Here is a 14,554-nt window from a genome sequence, read left to right as displayed (position 1 = left end):
GTAAATAAATATATATGTGTGTATATATATGTATTTATTGATTTTTTTTTTTTTTTTTTTTTTAAATTTTGACAAAGTTGCTGAGGCTGGCTTTGAACTCATGGTCCTCCTGCCTCACCTCCTGAGCCGCTGGGATTACAGGCATGCACCACCATACCCAGCTCCTCTTACACTTTCTTGAGCTAAGTAGTCACTCTGTAGGGGTAGGGATGTAGCTCAGTGGTAGAGTGCTTGCTAGTGTGCCTGAGGCCCTGGGTTTAGTCACTAGCACTAAACAAAGAAAAAAAAAATCATTTGTCAGTACTACTCTAACCTCTAACCGTATACTAATAGTTAAGTCCTGTTTTCTTAAACTTTGTTCCAAGTAGATAGCAGTATTGTCAAATGTCTGTGGCTGATTGATCTGGTAGTAACACTGTATTAATTAGCCTTTACAGTAACACTACCACCAGGCACTTGCACTGTATGCATTGCATAATATGACTCATTTAGTCCTTGAGACCACTCTTTGAAGCAGTGCTATTGTTTCCATTGTATAGATTAGGAAACTGAGGCAGAGAAAGATCTAGTAACTGGCCTGACTTTCACAGCTGCTTGAAGGTCACCGTCTGACCCCAGGTAGGCTCTCTTGAGATCCTGTGCTCTGACCGTAGTTCCTGATGCTGAAGCCTTGGTGTTCGTTGTGTTTTGGAATTCAGAATATTTAGTTTTAGAACGGGAATACAATGTGTGTGCCTTTATATTTTTGGTAGAATCTGGGCAACACCCTGAAATCATACTTAATAGCTCTGTCAACACCTCTGAATATTCACACAAAGCAGATGAAACAGCACTCTACATAGCCTCATCATCTTAGGTCAAGTTTTGTCATCACCAGATGATTTTTTAAAATAGGTTTTCACACCTCTGAGGATTCTGTCATTTCAAATAAGGAATGAAGGCTCTGTACTGTGGAGCCTCTCAGGGGCTTTCCTAAGTCGAGTGACGTGGCAATGGGGCAAGAAAAACTGTAATGAGTTCATATTTCTTTCTTGTTTTCGTTTTTGTGATTTTTATTTTTGGATTTGTTTTTTAATTCATATTTCTTTTTTTCTTAAATAATTTTAGTTGTAGATGGACACAATGGACAAGATGGACCTTTATTTTATTTATTTATTTTTATGTGGTGCTGAGGCTCGAACCCAGTGCCTCACACGTGCTAGTAGGCAAGGGCTCTACCACCGAGCCGCAACCCACCCCTTGATTTCGTATTTCTTATCCATGCATTTTTGTGATGCTGGGGTCGAGACCCAGGGCTTTGTACATGACTAGGCAAGTGTTCTGCCACTGAGCCACATCTCTAGATTTCTTCTTTATAAAAACTGAAGTAACTTATTTCCCCAATCATAGGAAGCAAATATCACTTTTTGTAAAGGTCAGCCAATACAGAGTTTTTTTTATAAAGAAGAAAATTAAAATCATCTATAATCTCATCATTCAGAATGATTAACTATTACTGACTTAGTAGATTTTCTTTTCTGTGTGGGAACACATAAAGGAAAAATAGAGTATTTTAATTTGCCTGTACTTGAATTCTGTGTGACTAACTAGATATGTGACCTTGGGGAAATTAAGCACTTTATGCTTGAGTTTCTTTATCCGCACAGTGGGGATGATAATAGTCCCTTCCTGGCCAGGTCTTTACAGGTACTAAGTGAGTCGCTTAGAACAGTGCCAGGACCATGGCGCCCTCCCCTCAGCTGCTGCTGTTTCATGCTTTTCACTTGCTCTTTTCAGTTCTCACTTAATAAAGCATTCTAAGATAATAAAGCTCAGAGGCACGTGCATTTTAATAGTTACGTAGTATCCTTCTGTGTAGATATTCTTTGATTTATTTAAACACTGCAAATGAGCATCCTTGTATCTATTTTTCTTTTCATTTGCCCAGCTGTCTTGTTAGAGTAACCCCTAGAAATGGAATCGCTGACTAAACGTGTATGTAGTCTGAAAATTTGTATGCAAATTACTGAAATTAAAAATGAATTTTGGCTGTTTTGGGAGACCCTTGTTCTGCTGCTTCACTTTATACACTTGATTTTCAAAACCTGAATTTCGAATATCTCAAATCCAAATCTTCATTTTAGCCTGGAACATTTAAGTTATGGTTTACATTACCACTCTGCCAAAACCTATTTTATACTTACTTTTTTCCTTCCTTTCTCTCTCTTTTCTTGCCATATTAAGGATTGAACCCAGGGGCATTCTGTCACTGATTTGCTGAGGCTGGCCACAAATTTGCAGTCCTCCTGCCTCAGCCTCTTCAGTCACTAGGATTATAGGCCTGCACCGCCTCACCTGGCCAACAGTAGTGTCTTAACTAAATCATATTCTTTAGGTTTCCTAGTTGGCTAGAAGGCTTCCTCTTGGAGAAGCAAAATTTTGCACCCAGAAACACTACTATTGACTGTGCGAAGGAAAACAGGTAATTGGTAGCCCCTTTGACTGCAGTACCTGGGGATATGAGAGTAGAGATAAGGAACTTTTTGTGGGGGGAGTACCAGGATTGAACCCAGGGGCACTTAACTGCTGAGCCACATCCCCAGCCCTCTTTTCTATTTTATTAGAGAAAGGTTCTTGCTGAGTTGCTTAGGGCCTCGATGAGTTGCTTAGGGACCCGATGAGCTGCTGAGGCTGACTTTGAACTCACAGTCCTCCCTCGGCCTCCCAAGGATAATGAACTCTTGAAGTACCTCATTGCCATGGTCGGGTCCTGTCTGAATTGGTGTCTTTTCTATCAGGAAAGTACCCAGAATGCTGATGCATGGAGTGCGCTTACATGCTCTCCGCATGCTCTGAGAACTGGGGTCTACTCCGTCTTCGCACCCTTCAGACTTTTACATGACACCATTAAAGTAGCCCGAGTGGAGTTTTATAAACCCTGTTCCCATACCCCTTGTTGAAGAGGGAGACCAAACTGTCCACCTAATTCAGAACCTTTCTGCTGCTATCAATTTGATACTTCTACTTAAGATTTCCTTTGAAAAATGGGTCCTGCAGCTTTAAGCACAACAACAAACTAAAAAACAAAATACTCCAGTATTAGCCACACGTGGGGGCTCACACCTGTAATCTCAGTTACTTGGGAAGCTGAAATGGGAGGATCACAGGTTTCAGACCAGCCTTGACAACTTTGTGAGACCCTGGGGTATTATTGTTGTTAACTTTTTTCCACAATTGTTTTCTTTTTCTTTCTCTATTTATCTATCTACCCATACACTGGAGGTGAACCCAGGGGTGCTCTCCCACTGTGCTACATCCACAATCCTTTTTTATTTACTTTTATTTTTATTCGAGACAGGGTTTCCCTACATTGCTAAGGGTCTCACTAAGTTGCTGAGGCTGGCCTTGAACTTGGGATCCTCCTACCTCGGCCTCCTGAATCACTGGGATTATAGGTGTGCGCCACCACCCTGGCACAAGGCCCTGATTCAGGCTACAATAAAAAGAGCTGGGGATGCATCTCAGTGGTAGCGTGCTTGCCTAGCATGTGTGAGGCCAGGGCCTCAAATCTCAGTACCACAGTACTTACTAACACCTGGATATTAGGATGACTTATTTGGTCTTGAGCCAATTAAGGTGGCAGCTAGAAGCAGGGATTGGGGAAAATGTCAAATGTTATTTCAAAGACAAAAGAACTGAAAAAATTATGTTCCTCTGAGACATTTGTTATCCCCAATGTTTTCCAATATAAGCCAAATTTCTGTTCTTTCAAAATTTGGTCACTGTAGTTCAAAGTTCAACCTGGATGGCTTTAGAAGCCGCTCTTGGTGTGAGGCCTGGGGTTTCACCGGAGTCCCTTCACATCAGGCCTTGAAAGTCTCCACATTTATGCTAGCCTGAGACTGGCTACTAGAGGCCAGTAGCTAGGGGCCTAAGGTCACAATGTTGACATTTGACTCACAGGGTGTAAGAATTTCATTTTGCTTCCTTTTTTACCCATTCGGTAGCAGCATTTTAAAATTATTTTGTTTATTTTTGGTGATTTCTGAGGATCAAACCCAGCCAGGGTCTCATACATGCTAGGCAAGCTCCCTACACTGAGCCACATCCCCAGCCTGGGCAGGAGTTATGTTAAGTTGTATCCAGTTATCTAGCTTCTATAAATACTCCTCCCTGGATCCCCTTTGTGATCTCTATTAAGCTTGTTAAAAGGGTGGGGGAGAGTCACCATTTATTAAGCACCTGCTGTGTACTATATACTTACAGTGCTAAGTGCTTTGAAGTAATACAAATTGCTCCTCGGCGTATGAGGGAGTCATGTCCCAATAGATCCATTGTTAAGTTGAAGGTATTTATCACAGGTTGAAAACATACTTGATATTCCTCACTCCCAAACACCAGGGCACAGCACCACCAAGCGTACTGTAGAGGATCAGTGACTCACTGGGAGTTGAGTTTCAGTGCCACTGCCCAGCATCACGAATATTATTCCACATGTCACTAGCCTAGGGAAAGATAAAAAAAAAAGGAAACGGGCTTTCTACTGAATGGCTGTCACTTTAGTACCCATTGGAAAGTTATAAAATTATTAGTCAAACCATTTTAAGTTGAACCACCTGTAAGGGTAAGTTGGGGACCATCTGTATTTAGTAATTCAAAACAGTCTTATGAGATAGGTACTTTGATCTCTGATTTCAGGTGAGCAAGTGAACCTGAGAGGAGCTAAGTAACTGCCCTCTAACTCAGGGTTCTCCGTGTTAATTTAATAATATATGATAATATATAAATCAATAATGATTTCTCACTCAGACCAGTTTCGTGTCCCCCTCTCTCCTGTTCTTCAGTACTGGTTTTCACTTGCTCGTTTCCCCAGGGATTGCTGTGTGATCCTGAGTTTTAAGCATGGTGTTATTGACTGTCCTAGGGTCCTACCCTTCCCCAAAGGCTGGAGCAACCCTGGTCGTGTACAAGGACCTGCTTGTGCTCTTTGGTGGCTGGACACGGCCAAGCCCTTATCCCCTACACCAACCGGAGAGATTCTTTGATGAAATACACACCTACTCACCTTCTAAAAACTGGTAAGACACAAAGATAAGCTTTCAATCTGGAAGACAAGATTTAACTTATTGAATTCTTTATCCCTTGGAGAATTTGACGAAAGCTATGGACTTTTCCCAGGAGGGGAAAACATATGCATACCCAGATTTTGCCTGCACTTTCAGAGGGTTTGCAGGACCCATAGAACCCTAAATTAAGAACCTTTCCTCTTCTTTGTGGTTCTGGGATCAAACCCAGGGCCTCATGCATGCTAGGCAAGTGCTCTACTACTGAGCCACACCCCAGCCCAAGAACCACTTTTTCCAAAGAGAAAAAGTAAAGGGGGTTTGCTCCTCTTCCAAGAAAAATGAACGAGCCAGTTGAAGAAGAGGGAGCTCTTCAACCTTGGCTGCTAGTTCCCCAGGAGTGGTGTACAGCCGGATGATTCTGTCTGCTCTGCTATGTCCCCAGGACAGGTCTCAGTTATTTTTCAGGAATGCCTTCTTTCAATGACGCACCTGCTATTTCTTACAATGGAATTCTTAGTATGTGGTTGTTGGCAGTGGTACTCCTTTAGCATACCAGGCTGAAAAGACCAAGAAGCCACGGTCATGTCTTTTGCCATTGATTTCTCATCTCTGTTCTCCCTCTCCAGACCAGCCATATTGAGAACTTGAAAGGAAATATAACACTGTAAGACAGCTGTGCCATCCTCCCTTTATTATCCTAAGAACATCTGCTGCCGGTGATGGGATTATCATTTTGAAGTGATTACTTAACCGTTTTTTCCCTTAAATCTATGAAATCAGAGGCAGATGAAGCTAGGTGTGGTGGCACATGCCTGTGAGTTCCAGCTACACAGGCTGAGGCAGGAGAATCACAAGTTCTAGGCCAGCCTGGGTAACTTAGCAAGACCCCATCTCAAAAAACAGAAGCAGATAGTGCTAACTTCTTGACTTCCTCCTGTCTGTTTATATTAGGTGGAATTGCATCGTGACAACCCATGGGCCACCTCCCATGGCCGGCCACTCCTCCTGTGTGATAGATGATAAAATGATTGTCTTTGGTGGCTCTTTAGGATCTCGACAAATGTGAGTATATTTGGTTTGCTTGTGGGAATAACAAGTCAGAAAAGTGAACTAGACAGGTACAGAGTTCCTGAGCATAGTTGTAATTAATCCAGCATTTCATTCTTTGGTCCTCTAGTCACAGACCAGTAAGTTGAAAAGCTTGTTCCAGAAAGTCAAGGTTATATCAGATCTCTTTCTGTTGGACGTGCTTGCAGTAGGGTCAAACCCTGATTGAACTCCACTTTTGCCATGCTGTGCCTACAGAAGGCCACCTTCCAGAAAGCCCTATTGACCACATAGCTCAGGCCCTTTTAGAGAAGAAAGAGGGGTAGACAGGACAGAAAGAGGGAGAAAGAGGGGTAGACTCTCCAAATGGGATGGGTTGGAAGAGTGGATGAAAGCAAGGGAATTGTATCAGGTCACACCACTTTGAGTCTGTTCCCTCCACCCACTGTCCTCTCCACACTGGCCAGATCAGACCAGAGTCGAGAGCCAGAGCTGTCGTCTGCATTACTCTTCCTCTGATTCAGCAGTTGCTGCGGTGGTGGTCATTTCTCCTGTGCTCTGAGGTGGAGTGGATGGACTGTCACCAGTGAGACCACAGCAGGCCTGCCCTTTCCCTCTGACAGAGCTCGCTGTCTGTGGAGAAAGACTAAAGGAGCCGCCCTCCAGACGAGAGGGCCGGGGATTTAACTTGGGGAATTCTTATGTTTCTATGTGTGAACAGCAGACCCTAAAGAGATGGCCATAGTGTAGAGACTGCCATCTAGGAGTCTGTCCTGCCGTGCTGGTCTTTTGAGAGTTGGAGATGCCAGTTTGTCCTTGATAAAACTGCAGCTTTCTTTAGCCATTATGAAATTATTTTTGTAGCAGAATCAATAAAGCTTTTAACCCCCAGACAACATAGAGCTGCCTTTTGAATCATTTTTTCTCTTCCTATGGTTTTTTTTTTTTTTTAATAAAATAATTACAGTGTGACCAGTAGCTGTTTCCTCTCTCACCAGTTACCTTATACGTTAGCTGCTCACGTCTGACTGCACATGATTCACATGGGGCTTGTGGTCAATGGAAAATGCAAAGGTTTGAGGTCTCAAGAAGAGTTCTAGGGACAGCAGAGGAAGAAACATTGTTTAAGGGCTAACTATAAGCACGGCACTTTGCTGGGTTTATTTATAAATATAACTTCATTTATGTCAACTCTTCAGCAGTATTTTTCTTTGAAAGTTAAGGAAACCACAGTTTAAGAAAGTTAAGCTTTTTGTTCAGGCAACAAGCTGGGATTCATCAGGGGTCTTTCTGGTTCTGAACTCTGAGGAGACCATCTCTGAACCTCTTCCAGGCCAGACAGTCTGGGTGAGCCAGACAGTGCTGTGAGTTTACCACTGGGCACAGGCACTTGGAGCTCCCTGACCACTGTTGTCACCCTGGGCGCTCCCAGCCTCTCATCTTTCTGTCCTTTTCTCACAGGAGCAATGATGTCTGGGTCCTTGACCTCGAGCAGTGGGCATGGTCCAAGCCGAACATCTCTGGCCCCAGTCCTCATCCTCGAGGTGGCCAATCTCAGGTGCTCAGGAATTAAAATAACTATTCAGCAAACACTGTAGCGTCTTTCAGTTAGGACGGGAGAGGGAGGAGGGAGTCAGGTAAGAGATGCCAGTATGCACTAAGCCCAAGAGAATTTATCATTCTTTTTTTGCTAGTGTTTATTTTTCAGCTTTTAATGGGTTGTATTATTTGTAGTGGCTTTATATTATGCCTCTCCCCTAAGCATTTTCATTTCTCAAGAGAACCCTTCATTTTATGTGGCTGACACTCTCACGTTAATATTTGATCAAGAAAGAATGTATCCGTTCAGGTGAACCATCAGGACTTTGGTCGGTGGGATCAGAATTGACATGGTCTGGGGAGAACGGGAGCATATAGTGACTAAAACACTTGTTTTGGGAGCTGGGGATGCTATTTCTGTAAATCACTGAAGCATGGGAAGTCAGATAGCTATGTCTGTAAATTTATTTTAAATTCCTTCCCCTCCTCAGATCGTCATAGATGATGCAACTATCTTAATCCTTGGAGGGTGTGGCGGCCCTAATGCTGTGAGTATTGCTGGTCTGTCATTTGCATGCACATGCTGCTGAGTGTTCCAAACTTGCTTCCCTATCTTATGTAATACAGTGGCACATGCCTTTAATTCCAGGGACTGGGGAGGCTGAGGCAGGAGGACGGCAAGTTCAAGGCCAGCCTCAATAATTTAGCAAAGCCCTAAGCAACTTAGCAAGACTCTGTCTTGCTAAAAATAAAAAGGGCTGAAGATGTGGCTCAGTGGTTAAGCACCCTTATGTTCAATTCCCAGTACCAAAAAATAAAAAAGAGTAAACAGACTTTTTCCATGGCATTTTTAATTTAGAAAGTGCCTTTTCCACTTGGATATGTAGCCTTCATTTTCTCTGGCCTTTTTTCACATTCGTTTTGGGTGTTGAGAGATGCTTTTAATTAGATATTTATGTCTTGAATATTTTTATATCTATATTCTTGCTGTTCCCTCTTTAAGCTCTAAGATTTGCTGCTATCATGTTTTCAAAGACAAGGGGGCAGTGGGAAATAAAAGCAGTTTGGTAACTGCCAGAGAGCACATGAATTTACTTTAAAATGCAGATTCAGAAATGAATCTTTTTTATTCAGAAAGTTACAGAAATGTATTATCTACCCTTTGCGGCACGCCACTATACACACACACATGAAAAACCAGTTAGTTAATTCATGGATCACAAACACAATTCCGTGTGTCAGGCCAATCAGTGGTAATGTGTAAGTGGATGAATGAATGTACAACACTGAACAAGTAATGAGGCCTGTGTTATTCTTTCTGGCAGGCCCACACACTTTCTAGACTAGACAGCACAGCTTGAGACTGCATGCAGCTCTGTGTGCATAGCAGATTCCACACCTGAATCCTGTTGTTGGTTCTTTTCTTACAGCTGTTTAAGGATGCTTGGTTGTTGCACATGCATTCCGGACCCTGGGCCTGGCAGCCACTCAAGGTAGAAAATGAAGATCACGGGGCTCCAGAACTGTGGTGTCATCCTGCCTGCCGGGTAAGCCAGGAACTGACAGGCCAACAGAAGGAGAGGTTCTAAAGTGGAAAAACAAATTAATTGGACAGATTTCAAAGGAAACTTTCACAGACATAGAAAATGCTCTGGTGTCACAAAGGGGTGCTATCAGCCAAACACAGAGGCACACAGAGGCACACTCCTCAGCTGGGGAGGCTGAGGCAGGGGGAGTGTGAGTTCAAGGCCAGTATGAGCAACAGAACAAGACCCTGTCTCCTTAAAAAAAAGAAGTGAAAACCACAGAGCCTTTTGCATTTCTCACACGTGAGCCACTAGGTGGGAAAACTTAAGTGCGCCAGGTGGCCCCATTGACCCTCTAAGTCCCAACTTTAAGCATTTCTTATCTATGAAATGTTCCCCTGAGTCTTACAAACAAAACTACTTCTTGCCTCCACTCTGCTGTACTAATGTGCAGACATAACTGATAACACGTGTCCCCCAGGCAACAGTTGCTGCCGTGTCTGCCTGCCTGTCCTCGAGAGCAGTCTGCATCATTTTTATCTCTAGATCATTTCATTTCCCTGTCTCAGGGCTACAGAATGCCTGGGGTGTTCCAGATGCCCGTGTTTAAATGTTTGGTAGCGAAATGATGCGACTCATGGAAGAGTCTGTGAGCACAGGTCCTTTGTCTTCCAGGTGGGACAGTGTGTGGTGGTCTTCAGCCAGGCTCCCAGTGGGAGAGCCCCCCTCAGCCCCAGTTTGAACTCTCGTCCATCACCTATTAGTGCCACTCCTCCGGCGCTGGTCCCCGAAACCCGAGAGTACCGCTCCCAGTCTCCAGTAAGGAGTATGGATGAAGCGCCATGTGTTAACGGCCGCTGGGGAACGCTGAGGCCCAGGGCCCAGAGGCAGACTCCCTCAGGTTCCCGGGAAGGGAGCCTCTCCCCAGCTAGAGGAGATGGCTCACCCATCCTCAACGGTGGGGGTTTGTCTCCAGGAGCAGCAGCTGGTGGTGGTTCTTCCTTGGACAGTCCTGTACAGGCCACATCCCCAAGCACTCCGTCTGCCTCTGAAGGGTATGACCTAAAAATGGGACTTTCTTTGGCCTCCCGACGAGGGTCATTACCAGATCAGAAAGATCTGAGACTGGGGTCAATAGATCTGAATTGGGACCTGAAACCTGCTTCTGGTAGCAGTCATGTGGATGGTGTCGACAACAGGACGGTTCCAGGGAGCGTGAGACACCCTCCAGAGCAGACCAACGGTGTCCACACCCCCCCACACGTGGCCAGTGCCCTTGCAGGCGCTGTCTCCCCCGGTGCCCTGCGTCGGAGTCTGGAAGCCATCAAAGCGATGTCATCCAAGGGCTCCTCAGCCTCCGCAGCACTGAGCCCTCCGCCTGGGTCTTCTCCAGGCTCCCCTGGGAGCCAGAGCCTGAGCAGTGGAGAGACAGCGCCTATCCCCCGCCCGGGGCCTGCCCAAGGAGATGGACATTCCTTACCTCCCATTGCCCGCCGCCTGGGCCACCACCCTCCACAGTCCCTCAATGTCGGCAAGCCCCTATACCAGAGTATGAACTGCAAGCCCATGCAGATGTACGTGCTGGACATCAAAGACACCAAGGAGAAGGGGCGGGTCAAATGGAAGGTATTTAATAGCAGCTCTGTGGTCGGACCTCCTGAAACCAGCCTGCATACAGTGGTACAGGGCAGGGGTGAACTCATCATATTCGGAGGACTCATGGACAAGAAGCAGAATGTGAAGTACTATCCAAAAACAAACGCCTTGTACTTTGTACGAGCAAAGAGATAATGTGTTCAAAACCCCGTTCCCTTCTGTGGCTTTTAATTTGGAATTTTCCAGTGTGTGAGCTTTTGGACTGAGAATTGGGAAAACAACATTACTCCCATAAACCAAAACTCCAGCTCCCAGCTAACTCACTCCAGGCTGGGATCAAATCTCCATTAAGAAAAAAATTATATATAAATATACATATATATATTATATAGCCAACTCTGTTTACAAAAAAGGGAGAGATCTCCGTCCTGTTCAGATAAACTCGTTGCTGTGTTTTAGCAGAGGCTGTGCTGCCTTTTTCTACTTTGCTGTTAAATAGACCAAGAAGTTAGGGAACAGACTAACAATCAGTAATGTTCCAAATGAAACTGAAGAGCCCCTGTAAATCTTTACGTGGCCTTCTCAGAATTAGAAAACGGACAGGCGTAGATAAGACGCAAAGGAGGTTTCAGCCCCCGCCCCCATGCTACAGGTGCTGGCAGGGTGAAAGTCACTTAAAGAACACTGTCCTTCCCCTCCTCCTAAAACCACAGAGGACCCGTGGCAGCGCTGCAGAAGCGCCCTGTGTCTGGAAGTCCCTCGGCAGGGGATCTCGATCCATGTGTGCCAGGATCATCCTGAAATAACGTTTCCGTCCGTTGGTCTTTTGCGTGCCCCAGCATGTCTCAGAAAATGCGTGGTAGCTGACCGTGGAATTTTCTGACAATCGTATTTGGTTACAAGTTGCCAAAAACCGTGTGTGTTCTCCTTTTCCTTTTGAGAATGGGTCCTCTGGCTGCCTTAACTGTTCATAGGCTGCTTTATTCCCAGCCCAGCCCAGCCCCACCCTGTTTTGTTTGTTTGCGTATGGATTTTTTAAGCCCTGAAACTTTTCTCACTTTGTTTCTTTTACAAAGCTCGGGTTCCTGGAGAAATCAGAGCCCTTTCCCTAGTGTTAACTAGGGGGTAGGTGGGGAATTCTAGATGCCAGTGTTGTGAAAAATCCTTAAACCATCAAGTCACTGTTTTTCCCCTGTGGGCTTCTTTTTACTTCCAAAGCACATTGGGCACACCTGTCCATATTTGTAGAATGTGAAATCTGATCCAGGGAGGGAATCCTGATTACAGTTTCTTCCAGAAATGTTTTTTCCCCTTGTGCTATGTCTTCTGCCTGGTGACTGGGTTGAGCATCACGTTCTTGACCTCTGTGACAAGGCCGCCTGGGGAGCAGACCCATCCTCTGCTTGTCTTATTCACACATCATCGGAGCAGAGCTTGGACTTGGGCTTCTGCTTCATTTCTGAGATAAGGTGCAGCTAAGTAGAACATTTCTTTGATTAATACAGAAAGTTGCAAGTCACTAGTCTAAACCATGGCCTGGACATAGGAGATGTCAAGCGGCACCATTAAAATATGGATTTCTGCTGGATAGAGGATTTTTATTTTGCCCCTGGGTTTAAATTTTAAAACATCATGTTTCTCACCCCACACTCGTTTTCTTGTTAGCATTTCCCAAGTGCAGGCCAGGGCTGCAGCTGGCCCTGAGTCCTGGCTCTGGCCAGCACTTAGCTATCTGTCTGATAAGTGTGTTTTCTCTAGTTACATCATGACGAACCCTTCCCTCAGCCATTTGCTCTGCCTTCATGGTCTTTGTGGGAAAGGCCCCCTGGTGCCAAGCCCAGCAAATGCCCTTTCACAGGGAGAGGTATGTGTTCCAGAAACTGCTCTGTGTGCTCCCTCGGATAAGGAATGACCATGTGCCTACTTCCTGCGGTACCCCACTGCTCCGAGCCACGCACTCGGCTTTCCAACCCCCCTGCTCTGCGGCTATGGCCAGTCCTTCCTTGGCCAAGACCATCTAATCATGTGGGGTCTCAATTCACAAAGCAAAGCCAGCCCAGAAGATCAGCAATTTCTGCATTGCTGCTGCTGCTGAATCTTGGTCGTGACATTGTGTTTGTGCATGGACAGTGCCTCCAAACTTAGTTCCTACTTCGATATCAACTACTTGGAAGCCTGAAAATTCAGAATCTCCACTTTGTGATCTTTCCCTTTGTCCTGTGGCCTTCTTAACCTAGCTGTAAGCTGTTGGTTCCTTCTACTTTCTCCAAGTAGCAGGCAACAAAAATGCCGATCCTTTTAGAAAATAATCCATTTCCTCTGAACTCCATGGCTTCCCAGTATTATCCACGCTGCTGGGAACCAGACTGTTCGTTTACAGCCCTGGCAGAGAAATCTGCCTCGTCCGCACCCGGTGGTGCAGGTCTCCTGGGCACTGAAGGCTCTTGCTACGGGAAGGCGACTCAACATAGTTACGGTGATGGTCTCCTCAGCCCTGGCAAGGCCATGCGCACAGTGGGACTTCAGGTGTCTCAGCAGAGGTGAGTGTGCCCACAGCGCCCTTGGATCAGATTTAACCATGACTCCATGTTGACGTGATAACAATTTTGTCTTAAAATTCACTGAAAAAAAGGAGACAAAATATTTTTTTCTTTAAACCCTCAGGAGCACCTAGCAAATATTAACAGTATTTAAGTATTTAAAATACATCTTGTTTCTACTTGAAGCTTTAACCCTTCCATTCCTGCAAGTGTGCCTTTGAGAGCCCCAGGTGGTACTGTCTACACCCGTCACCATATTGACCTCGTGTAGGGATTTTAGTCTCTTCTACCCTCTTGGACAGAGCTTCCTGCTCTCATGCCACGTGCAGCGGAGAGCGTTCTGTGTTGTCCCAGTTTCACCCTCCTCCACACTCGGATGGTGGACTCTGCAACCCCACCCTCCCCCCACGTATTGGGAGTACCAGTTGGGAGGTGAAAGAAGTTTGAATTTTCATTTTAAGGCAATACTGGGTTCGCTCTCCTCCCAGCCCTCTGTGGGTTTGATTTTAATGTTTGAGTTGCATAGCAAGAGCTGAAACCATGAACTGTCCAGGAACTGTGTTGTAACTCTAAAGACAAGACAAGAGAGGAGGAGGAAGAAAGCAAGCCACGTGAGATGCTGGACTTTGAGGACAGAGCCACTGGCCGACAGAGAGCAAGGGGACACCCCTTCCTTCACCTTGTCTTTCTGGGTTTCCTGCTGCTTCGCTTGTTTCCTTCCCTTTCAGAGTGATGTACCTGGTTGGTTTGTCCGTCTGTCCTTGTTCTTGTGGTGGTCCTGGCATGGTGGTGTGCTCTGCTTTGCATTATCTGTGGTCTCACCAGCGCACAAGTCAGTGGGGAGGCTCTGAATGTGCCCAGGCCCGGGAAACCTGTGCTTGGGTGGCCTCCCCAGAACTGCGGAAGGCATGTTCTGCATGTCACCAGTGAGTGGCTCCCTCCCACCCCGTTCATCACGCACACGAGCAGACCTTGGCATTGGCTCTGGTGTACTCTCCCTGCTCTGCTCCCCTCCCCTCCCGCCAACCAGGGTTCCTGTCAGTGCACCCATTGTGCCTGGCGAAGCTGGTGCTGTGAGTGGTGTTTCCCATACGACTCGGGGCTGCCAGGTGGCTTACCCTGAGACAGTCATTTTAGGCACATAACAGTGTAGGAATGAAAATGGATTTCATGGATATTTAAATCTGTTGATTTCATTTTTTGTTAATGTTTCCCCCAACGACTTTTTAGCAATTTAACAAATAAAACAAAATGGACAGAA

At 45.5% G+C, this 14,554-nt stretch overlaps 1 protein-coding gene across 1 annotated transcript in view; it reads left to right on the top strand.

The window, feature by feature from the left end:
• The window catches only part of FBXO42 (F-box protein 42), a 98,979-nt gene extending 84,425 nt beyond the window's left edge, over positions 1 to 14,554 (top strand). Inside the window, exons 5-10 of the mRNA XM_079117359.1 lie at positions 4,904 to 5,057; positions 5,997 to 6,107; positions 7,554 to 7,650; positions 8,123 to 8,179; positions 9,062 to 9,178; positions 9,833 to 14,554. Coding sequence (XP_078973485.1) covers positions 4,904 to 5,057; positions 5,997 to 6,107; positions 7,554 to 7,650; positions 8,123 to 8,179; positions 9,062 to 9,178; positions 9,833 to 10,948 — 1,652 coding nt within the window. The 3' untranslated portion in view covers positions 10,949 to 14,554. The remainder of the gene's footprint in view (positions 1 to 4,903; positions 5,058 to 5,996; positions 6,108 to 7,553; positions 7,651 to 8,122; positions 8,180 to 9,061; positions 9,179 to 9,832) is intronic.

Source organism: Sciurus vulgaris (genome assembly GCF_902686455.1).
Source record: "Sciurus vulgaris genome assembly, chromosome: 1".
Lineage (NCBI taxonomy): Eukaryota > Metazoa > Chordata > Mammalia > Rodentia > Sciuridae > Sciurus > Sciurus vulgaris.
This window is presented reverse-complemented; position numbering and strand designations above follow the sequence as displayed.